Source organism: Somniosus microcephalus, chromosome 5 (genome assembly GCF_052327205.1).
Source record: "Somniosus microcephalus isolate GS21.2 chromosome 5, FLI_Smic_1.0, whole genome shotgun sequence".
In the NCBI taxonomy this organism is placed as follows: Eukaryota; Metazoa; Chordata; class Chondrichthyes; order Squaliformes; family Somniosidae; genus Somniosus; species Somniosus microcephalus.
Window position 1 is genome coordinate 183,646,836 of NC_140991.1, and position 21,271 is coordinate 183,668,106.

The window sequence follows — 21,271 nt, forward strand, 5'->3', positions numbered from 1 at the left end:
GGCATTAAGCCATATAGAACAGGAAGGTGGCAGCTGTTAAAATGTGAATAAAAGTAAAAGCTGAGGTAAAGATGGCGGAATTAACGGCAGTTTGAAAGATTAGGCCCCGCCCACAGACGCCATGAAATGCCCCCCGTGATGCAGCACGCTCCCCCCGTAGGATTGGTCAACCTTCACGTCACTCAATGTTAATGAGCGGATTTCCCCCGTATGATTGGCCAACTGCTAATGAGCGGAATTTTGAATGCTTTTTGTCCACTGTCCGAACAATTTTTCTCTGACCAAAAAGTAAATATGCCTAGGACACCCTCCTAATCATAAACTTTCTTTTGATATAACATATGTGTAGGTACGCTCTATAACTTTTGAGTGATGCCCAGACAGACAGACAGATACCACTATCCTTTTACATATATATAGAATAGATAGATTTATCGATTTTTCTTCCAGAGGGTCAGTGTGGTTGCATTGTGATCTCTTAAGTACGATTGCGGTGTGATTGAACTAAACCAGAACAGCCAGCGCTGACGCCCAACTATTATATAACACTGATTATAATACGCTGACCACAATGCCCATTTAAAAGACATTGACACAAACCAATAAGGTGCTTCTTGGCCCATCTGAACACGTCAACATCAACTAAAATATACAACAGGAGAAAAACACAAACACTCCGTTGTTTTACTCATCGTTTAATATGTTTAATTGGGATTTATTCCTAGTACAATAGCTACTGTACTACATGCTACAGTAATGAAGGAAACCATTATGTACATATATTAATGTGGTGTATGTGCCTTTAAGAGCCCCGGGTGTGCTGTAATGCCGGTAATTGCCACTCGGGCTATATAAGCCTGTATATTGTGTATATCCGTTAGAACCCCCCCCCCCAGACTTTGCTTAGTAAATACCTATGAACCAACTCCTGTCTTCAGTGTCTTTATCAACACACGGACACTACAGTGGCGACGAGGTGGAAACGGACTTACCTGCAATTCGGCAGCACCTCAAGGACATCGATTCCTCGGGCGTCCTGAAGACTCAAGGAAGTGAGAGAAGCTGTGGTTTCACCAGCTGGCCAAGCTGGTGGCAGGTACTGCGCTAATCCTTCCTGGGCGTCAGGCTGGGGCTCCAGCGGCTGGCTCTACAGCTGAGACAGGCAGCGAAATCGGAGGCAAGCAATAACGGACTGGGAGGGAGCACTCGGGAGACGGCCGGCGCGGCAAGCAGGTCAGCGTTCAGACCTCCGGCGGGAACAAGTCTCCAACAGTAAATTAAAAAAAAAAAGAGAACGGAAACCGCAGTAAACAGCGTTGTTATCGGCAGCAGCGGCGGGAAAGCGCCATATCTTTGCTACAGAAAAGGAAAAAAAAAGCGCGGGAAGCGCCATATCTTTTCTGAAATGCCTAAGTCTGGCAATATTGATGCTTTTGATAGCGAAATAGAGGATTGGACCACATACGTGGAAAGAGTAGAGGTATATTGCACTGCAAATGGAATAGAAGATGAAAAAAAAGCTTCAGTACTGCTGAACCTAATGGGCGCAAAGACATACGGGCTGTTAGGAAATTTAATCACTCCAGCCAAACCAAAGGACAAGAATTTTAAAGAAATTGTTGATACCCTGCAGGAGCACTTAAGCCCAACACCGCTGCTGATAGTGGAACGATTCAAGTTCTTCAAGAGAAATCAACACAAGAACGAAAGTAACGCTGATTACCTAACCGAATTAAGAAAGCTATCAAAGTACTGCCAATTCGGGGCAGGACTATCAGATTATCTTCGAGACAAATTCGTTTGCGGTCTCTCAAGTGAAGGAACACAAAAAAGACTGCTTTCTGAAAAAGATTTAACATTGGACAAAGCTTTCAGTATGGCTGTATCATACGAAGCAGCAGCAAAAGGAGCTGCAGAGATACAACAAAAGACACAGGACTTCGGCACCCATGAAATGACACAGGGTTTCGAAAGATGTTATCGCTGCGGCAGATCCACCCATAACCAGAGGGACTGCTGGTTCAAGGACAAAGCATGCAGGCAATGCGGGAAGATTGGACACATTGCACGGGTATGCCGATCTGGACAAAATAAATCCACTGACAGAAAAAAAAAATCAATAAAGAAAAGTACAGGAAGGTACAAATGATGACGGACAGTAGCTCCGAAGACCAGAAGAGCGATAGCGACTTCGAAAACAAGAGACTAAGCTGTCTCAAATTACATAATGTACTTGCCAAAGATGATTACCAAACCATTTGGGTTACCCTCACAATAGCAGGGTCCCCAGTTAAAATGGAGCTAGATACAGGATCAGCTCTAACCGTAATAAATCGACGGGATTACGAGAGGCTATTTTCGCATATACCTCTAAAAGACACATCCATTATCTTAAAAACATATACGGGGCAGAAAGTATACCCCAAAGGAAAAATAAGGGTGCCTGTTGTATACAACGGCAAAGAAATACAAAAGTTGTATTTATACATTCTACAAGATGGTGGTCCACCGTTGTTGGGACGTGAATGGATCAGGAAGATACGTTTAGACTGGCACTCCATTCAGGCACTGACGGTGACCAGTAAAGAAAAAAACAATGATGACATCATACCTGAGCGATTGAAAGACATCTTGGCCAATGCCAAAGAAGTGTTTCAAGAGAAACTAGGAACCTTGAAAGGCATCACCGCCTCAATAAAAGTGGAAGATGCAGCAATTCCCAAATTTTTTAAGGCAAGACCGGTGCCATACGCAATATGACCAGCAGTCGAGGCAGAGCTGGAGAATTTGGAAAAAGCAGGCGTATTATCCAAAATAGATTGGAGCGAATGGGCAACATCCATCGTTCCAGTCATGAAAAAAGCATTGAATAAAGATAAATCTGAAGAACAGAGAAAAATTTGCATCTGTGGTGACTTCAAGGTGACTGTAAACCCGGTCCTTCACACAGTACAGTATCCTCTTCCGAGGATAGAAGATATTTTCGCCTCACTATCCGGAGGGAAACATTTCACCAAAATTGACTTGGCACAGGCATATCTACAGATGGAGGTTGAGGAGGCCTCTAAAAAGTATCTCACGATAAACACACACAAAGGCCTGTACCAGTACAATTGACTGGTTTTTGGAGTAGCATCAGCTCCAGCTATCTGGCAAAGAGCTATGGAGCAAGTCCTGCAAGGGATTCCGGGGACTCAATGCTACCTAGACGACATCCTTGTAACAGGAGAAAACGACAACGAGCACCTTGCCAATTTGGAGCAGGTGCTCACTAGGCTGAAAGAACGGGGCCTACGAGCGAATCGCCCCAAGTGCGAATTTTTTCAAAATCAGTTATCATATTGTGGCCACATAATTAATAATGAAGGGTTGCATAAGTCACCTGAAAAAATTGAAGCGGTTATAAAAGCCCCAGCACCTGAAAATGTTTCACAATTAAGGTCGTTCCTGGGATTAATAAATTACTATCATAAATTTTTACCGAACTTATCAACTCTTCTACACCCTCTTAATGAATTTCTACAAACAGGAGTGATTTGGAAATGGAACGAAGACTGTAAACGTGCCTTCCATAAATGCAAAGACTTAATCACATCCGAAGAAGTTTTGGCTCATTACAACCCATCACTGCCTATCAGACTGGCGTGCGATGCATCCCCTTATGGCATAGGAGCAGTATTATCCCATAAATCCCCTGATGGCTCAGAACGGCCGATAGCTTTTGCGTCACGCTTATTAAACTCAGCTGAGCGTAACTATGCCCAAATCAACAGGGAAGCACTCAGCCTGGTATGGGGAGTGAAGAAATTCAACCATTACCTACACGGACAAAAATTTACCTTGTTGACTGACCATCAACCCCTCATCTCCATATTCAACCCTAAAAAAGGTGTTCCCATTATGACAGCGCAAAGGCTACAGAGGTGGTCCCTTTTTCTAGGGGCACACCAATACAACATAGAATACAAAGGGTCAAAACAGCATGGGAATGCTGACGGTTTATTGCGCCTACCGTTGCCAATGGTAGAAGAGGCACCTACAGTAGACCCAGTAGAGATGTTCCACTCTACCATAGTGGAATGTCTACCAGTGACAAATTCTGCCATTGAAAGGGAGATGAGAAATGACCCGACTCTCTCACGGGTCTACGATTTAACAGTGAAGGGATGGCCAGCACATGGCGAACCACTGTTGCCAGCATTCTCGCAAAGAGGAGAACAGCTGTCAGTGTGCTGAGGAACCTTGATGTGTGGATCCAGAGTGGTGATTCCACCCAAACTCCAGGATAAAGTTCTAAAGGAGCTTCACGAGGGGCATCTGGGTGGAGTGAAAATGAAGAACCTAGCTAGGGCGTTTGAATGGTGGCCAGGTATCGATGGAGACATCGAAGAAATGACCAAGAGCTGGCTAGGATGCCAGAAGGTCCAGAACGCTCCACCACAAGCCCCTCTACATCCATGGGAGTGGCCCTCATCTCCCTGGCAAAGGGTGCACATCGATTTTGCTGGTCCATTTATGGACTCAATGTTCTTAATCGCGGTTGATGCACACTCCAAGTGGCCGGAGGTAATAAAGATGTCCTCCACCACCACGGAAGAAACCATCACAGTATTAAGGACCATATTTGCCAGGAATGCGCTGCCGGAACAGATATGTTCTGATAATGGACCGCAATTTGTGTCCGAAGAATTCAGAAAGTTCTTAAAAAACAATGTGGTTAAGCACTACACGTCCGCCCCATACCATCCCGCCACCAATGGATTGACTGAAAGGTTTGTCCAGACCTTCAAGAAGGCCATAAAGGCCATGGGTAATGAAGACATAAAACTTCAGCACAAGGTGGATAACTTCTTATTCGCATACAGGAATGCAACACATATGGTTACCAACCAAACTCCCGCCATGATGTTCTTCAATAGAAACCTAAGATGCCGGCTGGATTTGGTCAAGGCCAACATCAGAAGGGACGTGGAGAACCGGCAGTTTCAAGGCATGAATGAAAGGCCAACTAGAACCTTCCAGACAGGTCAACAAGTTTTGGCCCGGGACTACCGTACCGAGAAATGGCAGCCTGGAACTATCTGCACACGACTAGGACCACTGATGTATACCGTGGACATTGGAGAAAGCATAATAAGGCGCCATGCTGACCAAATCATAAAGTCATCCGAAAAGGGACAACCTACACCACAACTCTATACATCTAACGATGAAGTAGAGATACCCATATCTACCTCCAATCCGGTGATGCTGGAACCCGATGAACCCGACACTGGCATTCAAGCCGAATCGGCCTTGCCAGAAGAACCTACTACACCACCAGAAACTACTACACCCACTATGCGTTATCCGGACCGAGTCAGGAAGCCTCCTGAGAGACTAACTTATAATTAATTAACTACAGCCATGTATATTATTTTGCTTATAACATGTAATTAATAATTACTTAAGATATGATGTACTGGTTAGCTAAAAGGGGAGGAATTGTGGTGTATGTGCCTTTAAGAGCCCCAGGTGTGCTGTAATGCCGGTAATTGCCACTCAGGCTATATAAGCCTGTATATTGTGTATATCCGTTAGAACCCCCCCCCAGACTTTGCTTAGTAAATACCTATGAACCAACTCCTGTCTTCAGTGTCTTTATCAACACACGGACACTACAATTAATGGCCCTGAATTTGCGGTCAGAGGCTGCCCACGGGGAAATGCCTCCCATCGCAAATAAAATGCCCGCGTACCTGGCGGTTCTGGGCCTCTCCGGGTACTGGCGGGCAGAGGCCCACGTATCCCAGGGGCGCACGCGGTTCGCAAGCACCCCGGGATCACGTGGGCCGGCCCAACGAATGAAAGAAGGGGATCCCCATTCATGGTTATGGGGAATCCGATGTACGGAACCCCCATAAGCATGAATGGGAATACCCCAAAAATACATGTGCGCATCAAATAAATAAAAAAAACTACAATTTAAAATTAATGAAAATGCCATTTAATTAAACATTTAAAACAAAAATTTAATTTTTGAAAAATAAATTTAAATGTTTTAAAGAGGCTAAAAATAACCTTACCTTATTGTACAGGTTTTTTAATGTTTAAATGATTGCAACAAATTTATTTTAATGTTTTTTTAAGCGCTTACGCTGGTAAAATCAGACTGTACGCCTGCTTTTACCAGGCGTAAGAATTTCACAGGCATTCGCTGGGCAGTAGTTGGGCAAATAGCCCAACTCTCCGCCCGCGGATGCTCTTTTCCCGGAGATGCATTGGATCTGTCAAGAAAATTGACAGATCGCAAGTTCTGGGTTTTCGCGCATGCGCTTTGTGCACGAAAACCCGGAACTTGCGTGACCCTTATGGGCACGTATGCACCTGTAGGGGCCACAAATTATGGGCCACTATTGTGATGCATTCATCAGTCCCAATTCTATGCACAATTTAAATCTTATATACGTATACTGTAGTTTGTCAAATCTTAATTGTTACAGATATCATACACAAAATTACAATTGCATTCTACAAAACAAATGCAAAAATAACTGGAATCTATTTACATATTTTTAAAGTCTTACATCTGTAAGTGTCACACTTACTTCCTGTAGCACTTTCCAATCACTTTTTATTGGTAATACCCCTATTGTTATCTGACTCCTTGTGAGCAATGCCATCAGAGTTTGTCTAAAATATATATTCGATCTCGTGGTGTTGCACAGTGGAGTCCAGACTACGTGTCGTATTCAGGTGAATTGGGGTTATAGGGCAGGCTTTAATTGGACGCAGGTGTAATTCTGTCCCCATTTGAAAGTCATACATTGTGTCCTTATTTTTATATTACCATTATAAATTCCTATGTTCACATTTGTATTGGACACTGCCTGTATAAACTTGTGCTGTAATTACACCCTCCCACCACTGGTGGTACTGCACACGCAGGAAGATGTAATTATAGCATGTCAAGATTGCATAAGCAATTTTAATTATAAATTTCTATGTCTGTATTTCTAATGGAAAATATTGACAGGAAGTGTGCACAGATGTAAGATTTTTAATATGTTTATAGATAGATGGATTTGGATGTGTACATATTGGCCCTGAATCTGCAGCCGAAGGCGTACCAGAAGAATACACCTCCGAACCGGAAAAAAAAATCCAAACGTACCTGGCGTCTCCAGAGCTTCGGGTCCTGGGCCTGCAAGGGTACACCTGCGTAAAGGCCCACAGCTCCCAGGGGCGCACGCGGTTTGCAAGCGTTCCTGGGATCACTTGGACCTGGTCAACCAATCAAAAAGGGGGATTCCTATAATGATTATGGGGATTCCATTTATGTACGGAATCCCCATAAGCTTATTAGAAATCCCCAAATAAATAAGAATTCACACTATTTAAATAAAAATATAGGTTCCCATGTTCAAAATTAATTAAAAGACCCTTTAATTAAGCATTTAACATTAAAAAAAAATTGAAAAATAAATTTAAATATTTTAAAACAGGCCAAAATTTACCTAAACTAACTTTAAATGTATGTTTTAATCATTTAAAAAAATTTATTTTAACATTTATTTTAACCCTTAGGCTGGTAAAAGAAGGCTTTATGTCTGCTTTTACCAGGCATAAGGGTTTCGTGGTCATTTGCTGGGCAGTAGTTGGGCAAATAGTCCAACTCTGTGCCAGCGAAAGTGTTTTTGCAGCGGATGCGAAGGATCTGTCAATGCAAAATTTGACATCATAAGTTTTGGGTTTTCGCGCATGCGGAAACCCTGAACTTGTGGGGCCATTCTGAGGACTTACGATGGCATACGCACACCTGCATACGCTGTCATCGGCCCCACAAAATCCAGGCTATAATGTATGTTGGTAAACGTGTAGATCTGAGCTGCTTAATCCAAATTTTTGTATCATGTAATTGTGTATTGAAACTTTAAATATAAAATATATATATATTTGTACAACTTTGTTGAAATGTGCCCCACCCATTTTGTTCCCGCAGATATAAACAGCATAAAACAGATTACAAAGAAATTCCACCAGAGCGTCCAATTTTGCTCCCCTGCCGAGCAAGAGGATGCAGGTGTATCTCCTACAATTATGTGCCACTGAACGGAACTCAGCCAATTCGTTGCAGGTGCAAACATTTTGCAGATGATCACCATGAAATGGCACCATATAAATGCAAAAACTGTGAGTTTTTTGTGTTGTAGCTCAATATTATCAGTAATCTTGTATCTGTAAAGATGTTTTTTCTAATCGCCCCTTTAATTTTAATCTCCCCCTTTAAGATAAATCTGACCTCTTTTCACTATCTTGCTTGTTATTAGAAACAATCTATAATAAGCCTTCATAATCTTTAAGATCCCCGCCCCGCACCCCCCCCCCCGGTCTTCTCAGTTCTAGTGAAAAAAGCCTTAACTTTTCCAATCATACTTCGTAACTGTAACCCCTCTTCCCTAGCAACAGCCAGTGGATCATTGGGCCAGAATTTGCTGTCAACATAACAGTGAGGCTAATTGCACACACCATTATTTATGCGTAAATGCTACAGCAACTTCAGGCGAGGGGCAGATGCGCGGTAAAACGTGAATATCTAAAAGTTGCTGTCCGAGTTGCACCGCTCTTCTGTTAGCTTAGCGAAAATGGCATCTCGTTGTCTGCCTTACCATTGAAATGCATTGAATACTGTGAAGTTGCTTTGCGCCGTATGTACGAACTAAACGCAACACAGAAAGTTAAGTCTTGTCATTTCAAGTGTAGATACCATTTTAACAATGTGATAAGTGTTAATTACTGCTAATCAACCTTTGGCACTGAAAATTAACTATTACAAGTGTGGAATCTCATTCCTTCAGGTATTAATTGTTGGAGTTTTAAAAAATGTAAAATTAAAATTTTTTTTTTAACCTTTCCTCTCTGTCTCTTTTCTCTCTCTCAATCCAATCTTTCTTTCCCTCTCTTTATTTCTCTTTCTGCACCTAATTTGACATTGAATTCACCCACTCTAATTTACACTTCCTGTTCAGTCCTTGCGCTGTTTATTTCTCAATCCTTCATTCTGATTGGTTAAGGAGATATACAGTTGCTTTCCCTGTTCACTCTGGTCCTAGATGCCCTGTTTCCCTTGCAGTGACGTTATCAGATCGCACTTTCGGCAACTTGCCACGCAAAAATTTAAAAAACCTAAACGTGCAAGTGCAAGTCTAACACAGATGCGGTTAGACGCCTTGCTACAGCAAAATCTGCCCTGATTTTGCACCTTTTCTGTTGCTTTTATATCCATCCTATATTGGGGTGCCCAAAACACAGTATCTTAAATAAGGCTTTGGACATCTTCAGCATTACCTCCTTGATTTTTGCATTCTATTGGGCCAATTTTACACTTGGAGACAGATGCATGCGGGTATAATAACACACAAAAATCGACAGAGATCAGTCCTGATGGACCTGCTGCACTAACTCTGAACACCGCAGAAACATGTGAAGTATTAAAAAGTTAACCACAAGAGTACGTCAAGTTGGGACCATCGGTGGTGAAACCATGCAGTGAGAGGGGAAGTATTAAGGGGTTTAGCATCTTTGAAAGTAGATAAATCACTGGGCCCAGATGAAATGTATCCCAGGCTGTTAAGAGAAGCAAGGGGTGAAATAGCAGAGGCTGTGACCATCATTTTCCAATCCTCTCTGGATATCGGTGTGGTGCCCGAGGACTGGAGGATTGCTAACGTTGTACCGTTGTTTAAAAAGGGAGAAAGGGATAGACTGAATAATTACAGGCCAGCCAGCCTAATCTCGGTGGTGGAAACATTATTGGAAAAATTCTGAGGGACAGTATTAATCGTCATTTAGAAAGGCATGGATTAATCAAGGATAGTCAGCATGGATTTGTTAAGGGAACAACCTGACTAACTTTTTTGAATTTTTTGAGGAGGTTGTTACGTCCGTGTATAATAAGAAACGGACTGCGGAGAACGGAACAACAGGTGTTTACTCAACGTGGCTCAAACGGCAACTGATCTGTACAGATTACTACTCAGTGTTATATACAGGTGTGGTCACTGTCGGTACTGCAGTATACATGAGCTGTAGAACATAGTCCCCCCCTTTAAGGTATATACATTACAATTCCTCCCCTTTTAGATTAACAGTACCATAACACTCATTTAACAATTAAATATCAAACTAATTACAATTAACACTTTTAACATGCAACATTAGCTGAAAATAGTCTATTTACATATTCAGTCTTTGGGGAGGCTTCCTGACCCTTTCTGGATAGCGCCTTTCCCGAGTGTCTTGCTCTTGGTGCGGAGGCGATTCTGGCCCCCTGTCGTTGGTTGGTTCATCAGCTTCCAATGCTACTGTTTCTGGGGTAGATGCGACCTGTACGTCGGGTTCATCACCAGGTACGTATGGGCGAGGCATGGGGTTGACTTGTTCCTGTGACTCTAGGATCTGGTCAGCATGGTGTCTCACGATGCTCTCCCCAATGTCCACTGTGTACATTAGTGGGCCCTGCCGTGTGCATATTGTTCCTGGCTGCCATTTTTCTGTTCGGTAGTCGCGGGCCAAGACTGGTTGCCCTACATTGAAGCTCCTTGTTGGCTTCTCATGGATGTGCTGGAATTGCTTACTCTCAACATCTTCGTACGTTTGGTCTGAGCAAATCCAGGCGAGATCTTAACCTTCGGTTAAAGAACATCATGGCTGGGGCCTGGTTGGTGACTGCATGTGTTGCATTCCGGTAGGCGAACAGGAAATTGTCCACCTTGTGCTGCAGCGGAATGTTGTCATTGTACATAGCCTTTATTGCCTTCGTAAAGGTTTGTACGAACCTCTCAGCCAATCCATTTGTGGCTGGATGATACGGGGCGGATGTGTAATGCCTTACCCCATTCTTTTTCAAGAACCTCCGGAACTCTTCGGACACAAGCTGTGGTCCGTTGTCGGAGCAAATCTGTTCTGGCAAGCCATTCCTGGCAAAAATGGTCCGTAGGACTGCAATAGTTTTCTCCGTGGTGGTGGAGGACATTTTGATGACCTCAGGCCATTTCGAGTGCGCATCCACGGCTATTAAAAACATTGAATCCATGAATGGACCAGCAAAATCAATATGCACCCGTTGCCATGGAGATGAGGGCCACTCCCATGGGTGTAGAGGGGCCTGTGGTGGTGCATTTTGGACTTTCTGACATCCTGAGCAGCTCTTGGTCAGGTCCTCAATTTGTTTATCGATTTCCGGCCACCACACATAAGCCCTGGCTAGGCTTTTCATTTTTACCCCTCCCAGATGACCCTCATGAAGCTCATTGAGCACTCTATCCCTTAACTTGGGTGGAATTACCACTCTGGATCCACACATCAAGGTCCCCGGCACACTGACAGCTGTTCTCTCCTTGTCGAGAATGCTGGCAACAGTGAGTCGCCATGTGCTGGCCATCCCTTCACCGTCAAATCATATACCCGAGACAGTGTCGGGTCATTTCGGGTTTCCTTTTCGATGCAAGCGTTAGTTACCGGTAGGTATTCAACTATAGTCGAATGGAATATTTCGACAGGATCCACTGCTGGTGCTTCCTCCGCAGTAGGCAGTGGCAGGCGTGATAGCCCATCAGCATTTCCATGCTGTTTCGTGCCCTTATATTCAATCTCATAGTGGTGCGCCCCTAGAAAAAGTGACCATCTTTGTAGTCGTTGCGCAGTCATCACCGGAACGCTCTTCTTCGGATTAAAAATGGAGACAAGAGGCTGGTGATCAGTCAGCAAGGTGAATTTCTGCCGTGCAGATAGTGATTAAACTTTTTAACTCCCCACACTAGGCTGAGTGCCTCCCTGTCAATCTGGGCGAAGTTACGCTCGGCTGAGGTTAGTGATTGTGACGCAAAGGCTATTGGCCTCTCTGAGCCGTCCGAGAATTTGTGTGACAGCACCGCTCCAATGCCGTAGGGTGACGCATCACATGCCAACCGAATTGGTAATGCTGGGTTGTAATGGGCCAATACCTCTTTCGATGTGATTAGTGTTTTGCTCTTCTGGAAAGCTCGTCTACATTCGTCACTCCACTTCCATGGCACCCCAGTTTGCAGTAGGGTGTTCAGTGGGTGTAGTATTGTAGATAAATTTGGCAAGAATTATGGTAGTAGTTTACCAGCCCGAGGAACGACCTCAGTTGTGACACATTTTCCGGTGCTGGAGCCTTGACTACTGCCTCAATCTTCTCTGGGGACTTATGTAACCCCTCTTTATCGATAACGTAGCCACAATACGAGATTTGTTTTCTAAAAAACTCGCATTTGGGGCGGTTAGCTCGGAGCCCATATTCCTGCAATTTAGTGAGCACCTGCTCCAGGTTGGCAAGGTGATCACTGTCATTTTTGCCCGTGACCAGGATGTCGTCCAAATAACACTGGGTCCCTGGGATCCCTTGCAGGACTTGTTCCATTGCCCTCTGCCAAATAGCCGGAGCTGATGCTACCCCGAATACCAGCCGGTTGTATTGGTAGAGACCTTTATGGGTGTTGATTGTGAGGTATTTTTTTGATGCTTCTTCTATCTCCATTTGCAGATACGCCTGGGCCAGATCAATCTTAGTGAAGCGTTTCCCTCCAGATAGCGAGGCGAAAATATCTTCAATCCGCGGAATTGGATATTGTACGGTGTGAAGGACCGGGTTCACTGTTACCTTAAAGTCCCCACAGATGCGAACCTTCCTTGGTTCCCCAGGTGTGCTGCTCAACGACTTTTTCATCACAGGGACGATGGGTGTAGCCCACTCGCTCCAGTCTACCTTGGACAGTACACCTGAACGTTCCAGACTCTCCAGCTCTGCTTCGACGGCTGGGCGGATCGCATAAGGTACCGGTCTGGCCTTAAAAAAATTTTGGCCTTGCGTTTTCTTCAATTTTAATTGTCGCTGTCATGCCTTTTAGTATTCCGAGTCCTTGCTGGAACACTTCTTTCGCGTCAGTTAGGATCTTTGACAGTCGCCCAGGTGTGACGTCGTCATCCTTTTTGTCAGTCACAGTCAGTGCCTGTATGGAATGCCAATCCAGTTGTATTTTCCGGATCCATTCATGTCCCAGTAATGGTGGTCCTCCATCTTGCTATACATACAGGTCTAGTTTTGGTGTTTCCGTACCGTTATATATAACGGTCACCCTTATTTTTCCTTTGGGGTAGACTTTTTGCCCCGTGTACGTCTTCAAAATAATTTTTGTGTCTCTCAAGGGTATGTGTGAGAATAACCACTCATAGTCCTGTCGGTTTATGACTGTTAGAGCTGATCCTGTGTCCAATTCCATCTTTACCTGGACTCCTGCTATCTTGAGAGTGACCCAAATGGTTCGGTGATCCTCCGTTGTGATCACATTATGTAGTTTCAGACAACTCAGTTCCCTGCTTTCGGAGTCGTTATCACTCTTTTGTTCATCTGAACTATTCTCCATCATCTTATGTACCTTCCTGACCTGCAGACTCGTGCTATGTGTCCTACGTTTCCACACTGTCTGTACACTTTGCCTTTGAAGCAGCAATCATTCTGGTCATGTGTTGTTCTGCCGCAGCGATAGCACTTCTCTGTTCCATATGACATTTCGTTTGTGCCATATTCTTGCGGTCTGTGTTGTATCTCTGCAGCGCCCCGTGCTGCTGCTTCATTTGATACCGCAATGCTGAAAGCCTTTTCCAGCGTAAGGTCCTTTTCAGATAAAAGCCGTTTCTGGTTCCTTCACTTTGAAGCCCACACACAAACTTGTCCCTTAAGGTATCTGCCATTCCCGCTCCAAACTGGCAGTGTTTCGATAGTTTGCGCAGTTCTGTTAAATAATCAGCATTGCTTTCATCCTTATGCTGGTTCCGTTTGTGAAACTTGAATCTTTCTGCTATCAGCAGCGGTGTGGGGTTCAAATGTTCCTTTAGTATCGTTACTATGTCTTCAAAACTCTTTTCCATTGGCTTCGTTGGGATTACTAGATTTCGTAATAAACCATACGTCTTTGCACCCATTAAATTTAACAATACCGACGCTTTCTTGTCATCTGACACCTCATTTGCCTTGCAGTACACCTCTATTCGTTCGACATATGTCGTCCAATCTTTGACTTCATTGTCAAATGTGGTGATACTGCCACTCTTCGGCATTTTGGGTGTGGTTTAAAATGGCGTCTCCCGCGCTTTCCTTCCTCTCCCGCTGCTGCCGACGCCGCTCCCGGCGGTTCTCGTGGCAATGGCGGCACCCTGTAGGTTTCGCGCGCTTCTCCTGCGCTGCTGCCAACGCCGCTCTCGGCGGTCCTCGTGGCAATGGCGGCGCCTTGCGGGTTTCTGCGCGTCTCTCTCTCCCTCTCTCCGACGCTGCTCGGCCCCTGAACACCGGCTACGCCCTGTGCGCTCTGCCCTCTCTCTCTCTCCTCGTCGACGCTGCTCGGTCCTTTGCTGTGCCGCTCGGTCGGCCTCTAGCCCGCCGCCGTCCGGGATGGGTCTGCGCACTACCTGTTGCCAGCCCGTTTCGCTGGACCACCTCGACTGGAAAGCCAAGCCTGGCTCTTGACAGCCTCCCCCGCAATTCTCGAGTCTCTGTTGGATGACTGGGCGGTTGCCCGTGGTCGACGCCCGAGTCTCTGGCCTTGACCTCCAATCCACTGATCTCCAGGAACGAATCCCCGGGAGGTGATGCAGAGTTGCAGGTAGGTTCGAACCTGCCTCGTCGCCACTGTTACGTCCGTGTATAATAAGAAACGGACTGCGGAGAACAGTACAACAGGTGTTTACTCAACGTGGCTCAAACTGCAACTGATCTGTACAGATTACTACTCAGTGTTATATACAGGTGTGGTCACTGCCGGTACTGCAGTATACATGAGCTGTAAAACATAGTCCCCCCCCCTTAAAGGTATATACATTACAGAGGTAACAAGAAGGGTCGATGAGGGGTAGTGCATTTGATGGATTTTAGCAATGCTTTTGACAAGGTCCCACATGGCAGACTGGTCAGAAAAGTAAAAGCCCATGGCATCCAAGGGAAGGTGGCAAGTTGGAACCAAAATTGGCTCAGTGGCGGGAAGAAAAGGGTAATGGTTGAAGGGTGTTTTGTGACTGGAAAGCTGCTTCCAGTGGAGTTCTGTAGGGCTCAGTACCAGGTCCCTTACTTTTTGTGGTACAGGAAACTCTCGATATACCGGCACCTAAATAAGCGGAAATCTCTGTTAACCGGCAAAATTCAGGAGTAGGTTCAGGTAAGTTTTACTTCACATTAATGGCCGTTCCTGGATCTGTGGCTGTGTAACCGGGGTTCCTGCACCTGTTGCTAAGCAACAGGGGCGCTTGGATCTTGTGGCTGGGGTTCCTGCACCTGTTGCTAAGCAACAGGGAAGCCTGGATTTGTTGCTGTGTACGGAGCTCTCGTACCTTTTACGATACCTCTCTGTAATCTGGACTTTTTGATAAACCGGCACCACGCCGGTCCCGTCGGTGCCGGATAAAAAAGAGTTTCCTGTGTATATATGAGTGATTTCGACTTCAATGTAGGGGTCATGATTAAGAAGTTTCCAGATGATACAAAAAATTGGCTGCGTGGTTGATAGTGAGGAAGAAAGCTGTAGACTGCAGGAAGATATCAATGGACTGGTCAGGCGGGCAGAAAAGTGGCGAATGGAATTCAATCTGGAGAAGTTGAGGTAATATATTTGAGGAGTGCTAACAAAGCAAGGGCATACACAATAAGTGGTAGGATACTGAGAAGAGTAGAGGAAAAGAGGGACCTTGGAGTGCATGTCCACAGATCCCTGAAGGTAGCAGGACAGGTAGATAAGGTGGTTAGGCAGGCATGATCTGACTGCTTTGTCCATCTCACTGATAGAGGTTGTGGGGCAGGTGTTGCTGTCGATGTATGCTTGGTGAGTTGCTGCAGTGCCTCCTATAGTTATAACATACTGCAGCCACAGTGTGCTGGTGGTGGAAGGGGTGGATATTGAGTCCAGGGGCATGTATGCCAATCAAGTGGACTGCTTTGTCCTGAATGCTGTTGAGCTTGAGTGTTGTTGCAACTACACCCATCCAGGTGAATAGTGAGTATTCCATCATGTTTCTGACTTAATGTTGCAGATGGTGGAGAGGTTTTGAGGGGTCAGGAAGTAAGCTACTCATCACAGCAATCCCACTCAGAGCGGTCGTAAGGACAAGAGCCTGGAATTTCCATGGAGCTGCTGTGGATCTGTCGCCGTAACAGCACCGGAAATGCGGTGCAAACCCTGTTATACGCACGCTGGTAAGGGGGTGAAAGCAGTTCCGAGGAAATTCCAGGCCCTTGTCTTTATGCCCTCTCTGAGTGAGATTGCCAATTTATGCTATAAATTATTGTCCAATGTCAGTTTTTGTATACTTTTACAATTGGTATAGAGAGGCAATTATTATTTTGATCAGCATAAAGTATATTTTCAGCGAGATCTTGGTTGAAAAAACAGGTTCAATCCACTGCATCACCTAAGTCTTTCATTTATAATAAACTAGCTGGAGTGCCCGGCGGTGCCGAGGCTTTTTCGAGGGCATGTTGTTGTTGGAAGAGAGAGAGAGAGGGCGCGCGACTCGGGGGGGGAAGAGAGAGCGCGACTGGGGGGAAGAGAGAGAGCGACTGGGGGGAAGAGAGACAGCGACTGGGGGGGAGGGGGAAGGAGGGAGGGGAGGGAGGGGGGAAGGGGGGAAGGGGGAGGGAGGGGGGAAGGGGGGGAGGAAGGGGGGAAGGGGGGGGAGGAAGGGAGGGGGGAGGAAGGGAGGGGAAGGCAGAGGGGAGGGGGAGGGGGTGGGGAGAGGGGGGAGGGAGGGGAGGGGGTGGGGAGAGGGGGGAGGGAGGGTGGGGAGGGAGGGGGAGGGGGAGGGGAGGGGGGGAAGGGGATCTCCCCTTTCCCCGCCCCCCCGATCTCCCCTTTCCCCGCCCCCCGATCTCCCCTTTCCCCCGATCTCCCCTTTCCCCGCCCCCCCGATTTCCCCGCCCCCCCCGATTTCCCCGCCCCCCCGATCTCCCCTTCCCCCGCCCCCCCGATCTCCCGCCTCCCGACCTCCCGATCTCCCGCCCCCCGACCTCCCGATCTCCCGCCCCCCGACCTCCCGACCTCCCCCCCCCGATCTCCCGCCCCCGATCTCCCACCCCCCGATCTCCCGATGTCCCATCTCCCGATGTCCCGCCCCCCGATGTCCCGCCCCCGATCTCCCGATGTCCCGCCCCCCGATCTCCCGATGTCCCGCCCCCCCGATCTCCCGATGTCCCGCCCCCGATCTCCCGCCCCCCGATCTCCCGATCTCCCGCCCCCCCGATCTCCCGCCCCCCGATCTCCCGATCTCCCGCCCCCCGATAATCCGATCTCCCGCCCCCCGATCTCCCGCCCCCCGATCCCCCGATCTCCCGCCCCCCGATCTCCCGCCCCCCCGATCTCCTGCCCCCGGATCTCCCGCCCCCCCGATCTCCCGATGTCCCGCCCCCGAGCCGGCTTCAAGACCAGAGAGACGCCGCCGCGCAACCTACCGTGTGAGGCCTGGCCGGACTCAAGTCACGCTCCGGGCAGAAGATGACGCGGACGCTGACTCCCGCCCCGCCCGCCTTTACTAAGATGGCGGCGGGTGGCGACGCTCGGCTCAGGCCCGCCCCCTCCAGCCTTCACAAAGATGGCGGCGATCGCTGGCCTTTTGTCGATTGCGACTGGAGGCGCCTAGCTCATGCGTGGCTGGTCAACAGACGCCCAGGCTTTGAGGCCTGGAAAAACGGTGAAAGGTAGGAAAATTATAGAGGTTAGACAAAAGATTTACAAATTAATTAACTTTTTAAAAAAACAATTTGTCTTTTAAAAGCAACTTTTTTTTTGCTGGAAATGTAGATTTGAAAAGAAACACGCAGAAAGCGGGAAAAAGAAAGGAAAAGTTTGGAATCAAGATGGCGGCGACTCACCTCGGTTCAGAACGATAAGGCCCGCCCACACAGGCACCGATTGGTGGACCGTCACGTCACTGAAGCGCAGGATTGGTCAATCGTCCTGTCACTCGACCGTAGGAGGGCCCGGCCGCACGCGCCAGGAACCCACCGTACGATTGGGCGACCTCGACGTCACTCGATGCTAATGAGCGGATAATGAGCGGAATGTTGAACGTTTTTTGGATACCGCGGGTGCAAATTTTGTCCGGCCGAAACGTAAATACGCTTAGGACGGCTCTGGAATCGTCAGCTTTCTTTCGACGTAATGCACGTGTTGGTACGCTCTATAACTTTCGAGTTAATTCAAGACAGACAGACAGAATGACAGACAGAAGTATCCTTTTATATATATAATATAGATATAGATAGATAGATAGATAGATATATATTCTAATTTATTTTCCTCCACCAACCCATGTCCCACAGGCCAGGCTAATGACCTATTGCTAAGTCTCTGACAATGTTGTTGAGTAACTGAGTGATACGGTGTAAGCAAGACTGATTTTTTTTTGATGCCTCTGGAAGAAATCCCTTTGACAGTCTGTTCCATGATGGTCTGGCTGAAATCATAAACTTGCTGCAATGGAAATGACATGCACAACACCCATGTTCTACAAATCTGTAATACAGTGCATCAATACATGTTCTACAAATCTGTAATACAGTGCATCAATACACCTACATGTTAATTGCTTTATATTTTCATTTCAATTTGATAACTAATGTGTTCCTTTGCTCCAAAAGGACCGTGCCTTGGCAGGATGAAGGGTTGAAATGTAATGCAATTACTTTATTTTAATGATGAAGAAACTTCCAGTTGTACATTGTTACAAGTTCTAGTTTGTTCTTCTGGTGTGTTTTTACACTTGATATCACATGCAGAACTCAAAGTTTTGTTTCTTACAGGTGCAGGATGTGCTGGGTTTCACAGCGCCTTTACCTGTGGCTGTGGCGAGCCAACATATGCTCATACAATGATAGTCGAGACCAAAGCAGAACGCTTGGCTAGAGGAAGACCAGTGGGACCAGACATTCCCTATGCTGCCATGGGAGGACTGACTGGATTTAATGCATTGGTGGAAGGATATATGCGACTGGACTCAAGTGGAATAGGTTTGTGGTTTCAGTGCTTTGCATATAATAAATATAGGTCAATGGATACTATAAATGGAGAGAACTGCAAGACTGTATTTCAACTGACTGAATCTGAGGTGCTCATGCACAATGAGGGTTAATGTCCTAACTTCTTGCTAGCTATTTGCTGTACTGAGCAGTTAAGTAAATACTAATGTAATTCACACAATAGTAAAAAAAAAAGTACAACTATCTGATTTTCAGTTGGCATTGTACAATGTGGTACTGAGCTGTACAGATCATCAAAGTCCCAGGTTTGATCCCAATCTGTGCTGGGATAGCTGGAATAACAGTTACATGCTATGATTGACTACAGCTGTCCTAAGAACATAAGAACGTAAGAATTAGGAGCAGGCTAAGGAGGGGAAAAATCTGTTAGGGTTACCACTCCTGCTCACTACCAAATGATGCGCGTTAGCAAGTAAACAAGTATGTAGATGAGGACAGGACATGGTTAGGATTGGCTTTAAAGCACCCTGTGATTGAATAGCCTGTCTAGACTCACTTGGGGATATTACTGAAGGGTATTGGCATCTGTGGAGCTGTACTTAGGCATAAGGGAAACGTCTTCAGGAGAGGAGAGGGAAATATGGGGTATGGGGAAAAAGCTTTAAAAAAATCTATGTCTCGGAACTGGGGAAGGAAAAATGCAGCTCAAGTTCAGGCTCCTGATCAATGTTCAGTGACTCGTGGTAGGATCACACAACAAGAAGAGCCACTTGGGTGAGCAAGTATCCATGCAACTGTACCCCAGAGTGGGTGCTTGCCTTTTGGAGAAAAGCAAATTAATCTGTTATGCAACTACACAGTAAATGATTGACTCTAAATTATTTGATAAATGTCATTCACACAATAGTAATGTGTTTTTGAAATGAAACTGAAGTTTTCTATATATTACAGAGTGATTATCCGCACGAACATTTTTGTGGTTCTCTGCGCATGCGCACCCGATCCCCTTCTTTACCGAAGCTGCGCACGCGCACTGCACAACAGTTGTGGCCCTGCAGAGTGGGCCACGTTACCTCAGCTCGGTGGGAGAAGTCCCATCACTGGATCCGTGCTGTCCGGGGGGAGAAGAGAGGATCAAAAGGGGAGAGAGAGGGGATTGGAGTGGGGAGAGAGAGAGGGGGGGAGAAAGAGGGATGGGGGAGAGAGAGGAGTGTGTCGGAGGAGAGAGAGAGAGAGGAGGGGAGAGGAGGGGGGGAGGGAGAGGAGGGGATCGGAGAGGGGGAGGGAGAGGCGGGGATCGGAGGGGGGAGAGGATCGGAGGGGGGGAGGCGGGGATCGGAGGGGGGAGGCGGGGATCGGAGGGGGGGAGGGGGAGACGGGGATCGGTAGGGGGGGGAGGGGGGAGGCGGGGATTGGAGGGGGAGGGGGAGGCGGGGATCGGAGAGGGGGAGGCGGGGATCGGAAGGGGGGGAGGCGGGGATCGGAGGGGGGGAGGGGGGGAGGCGGGGATCGGAGGGGGGAGGCGGGGATCGGAGGGGGGAGGGGGGTGGCGGGGATCGGAGGGGGGGAGGGGGAGGCGGGGATCGGAGGGGGGAGGGGGAGGCGGGGATCGGAGGGGGGGAGGCGGGGATCGGAGGGGGGAGGGGAAGGCGGGGATCGGAGGGGTGGAGGGGCAGGCGGGGATCGGAGGGGGAGGCGGGGATCGGAGGGGAGGCGGGGATCGGAGGGGAGGCGGGGATCGGAGGGGGGGGAGGCGGGGATCGGAGGGGGGGAGGAGGGGATCGGAGAGGGGGAGAGGAGGGATCGGAGGGGGAGTGGATCGGAGGGGGGAGGAGGGGATCGAAGGGGGGAGAAGGGGATCGAGGGGGAGGAGGGGAGAAGGGGGCTCGGAGGGGGAGGAGGGGATCGGAGGGGGAGGGGGGAGAGGGGGAAGGGACAGGAGGGGAGAGGGAGAGGAGGGGATCGGAGGGGGAGGAGGGGATCGGAGGGGGGTGGGGGAGGAGGGGATCGGAGAGGAGGGGATCGGAGGGGGAGAGGGGGAGAAGGGGATCGGAGGGGAGGAGAGGGGGAGAGGAGGGATCGGAGGGGGAGAGGGATCGGAGGGGGAGGGGGGAGGAGGGATCGGAGGGGGGAGGAGGGATCGGAGGGGATCGGAAGGGGGAGAGGAGGGGATAGGAGGGGAGAGGAGGGGATCGGGGGGGAGAGGAGGGGATCGAAGGGGGGAGAAGGGGATCGGAGGGGGCAGGAGGG

General features: G+C 47.7%; 1 protein-coding gene across 1 annotated transcript in view; it reads left to right on the forward strand.

Annotated features, from left to right (window-relative positions):
* fam221a (family with sequence similarity 221 member A) overlaps positions 1-19,988 on the forward strand; it is a 122,120-nt gene extending 102,132 nt beyond the window's left edge. The window contains exons 4-5 of the mRNA XM_085989373.1: positions 7,982-8,172; positions 18,845-19,988. Of these exons, the coding sequence (XP_085845499.1) occupies positions 7,982-8,172; positions 18,845-19,173 (520 nt within the window). The 3' untranslated portion in view covers positions 19,174-19,988. The remainder of the gene's footprint in view (positions 1-7,981; positions 8,173-18,844) is intronic.
* The last annotated feature ends 1,283 nt before the right edge of the window (positions 19,989-21,271 follow it).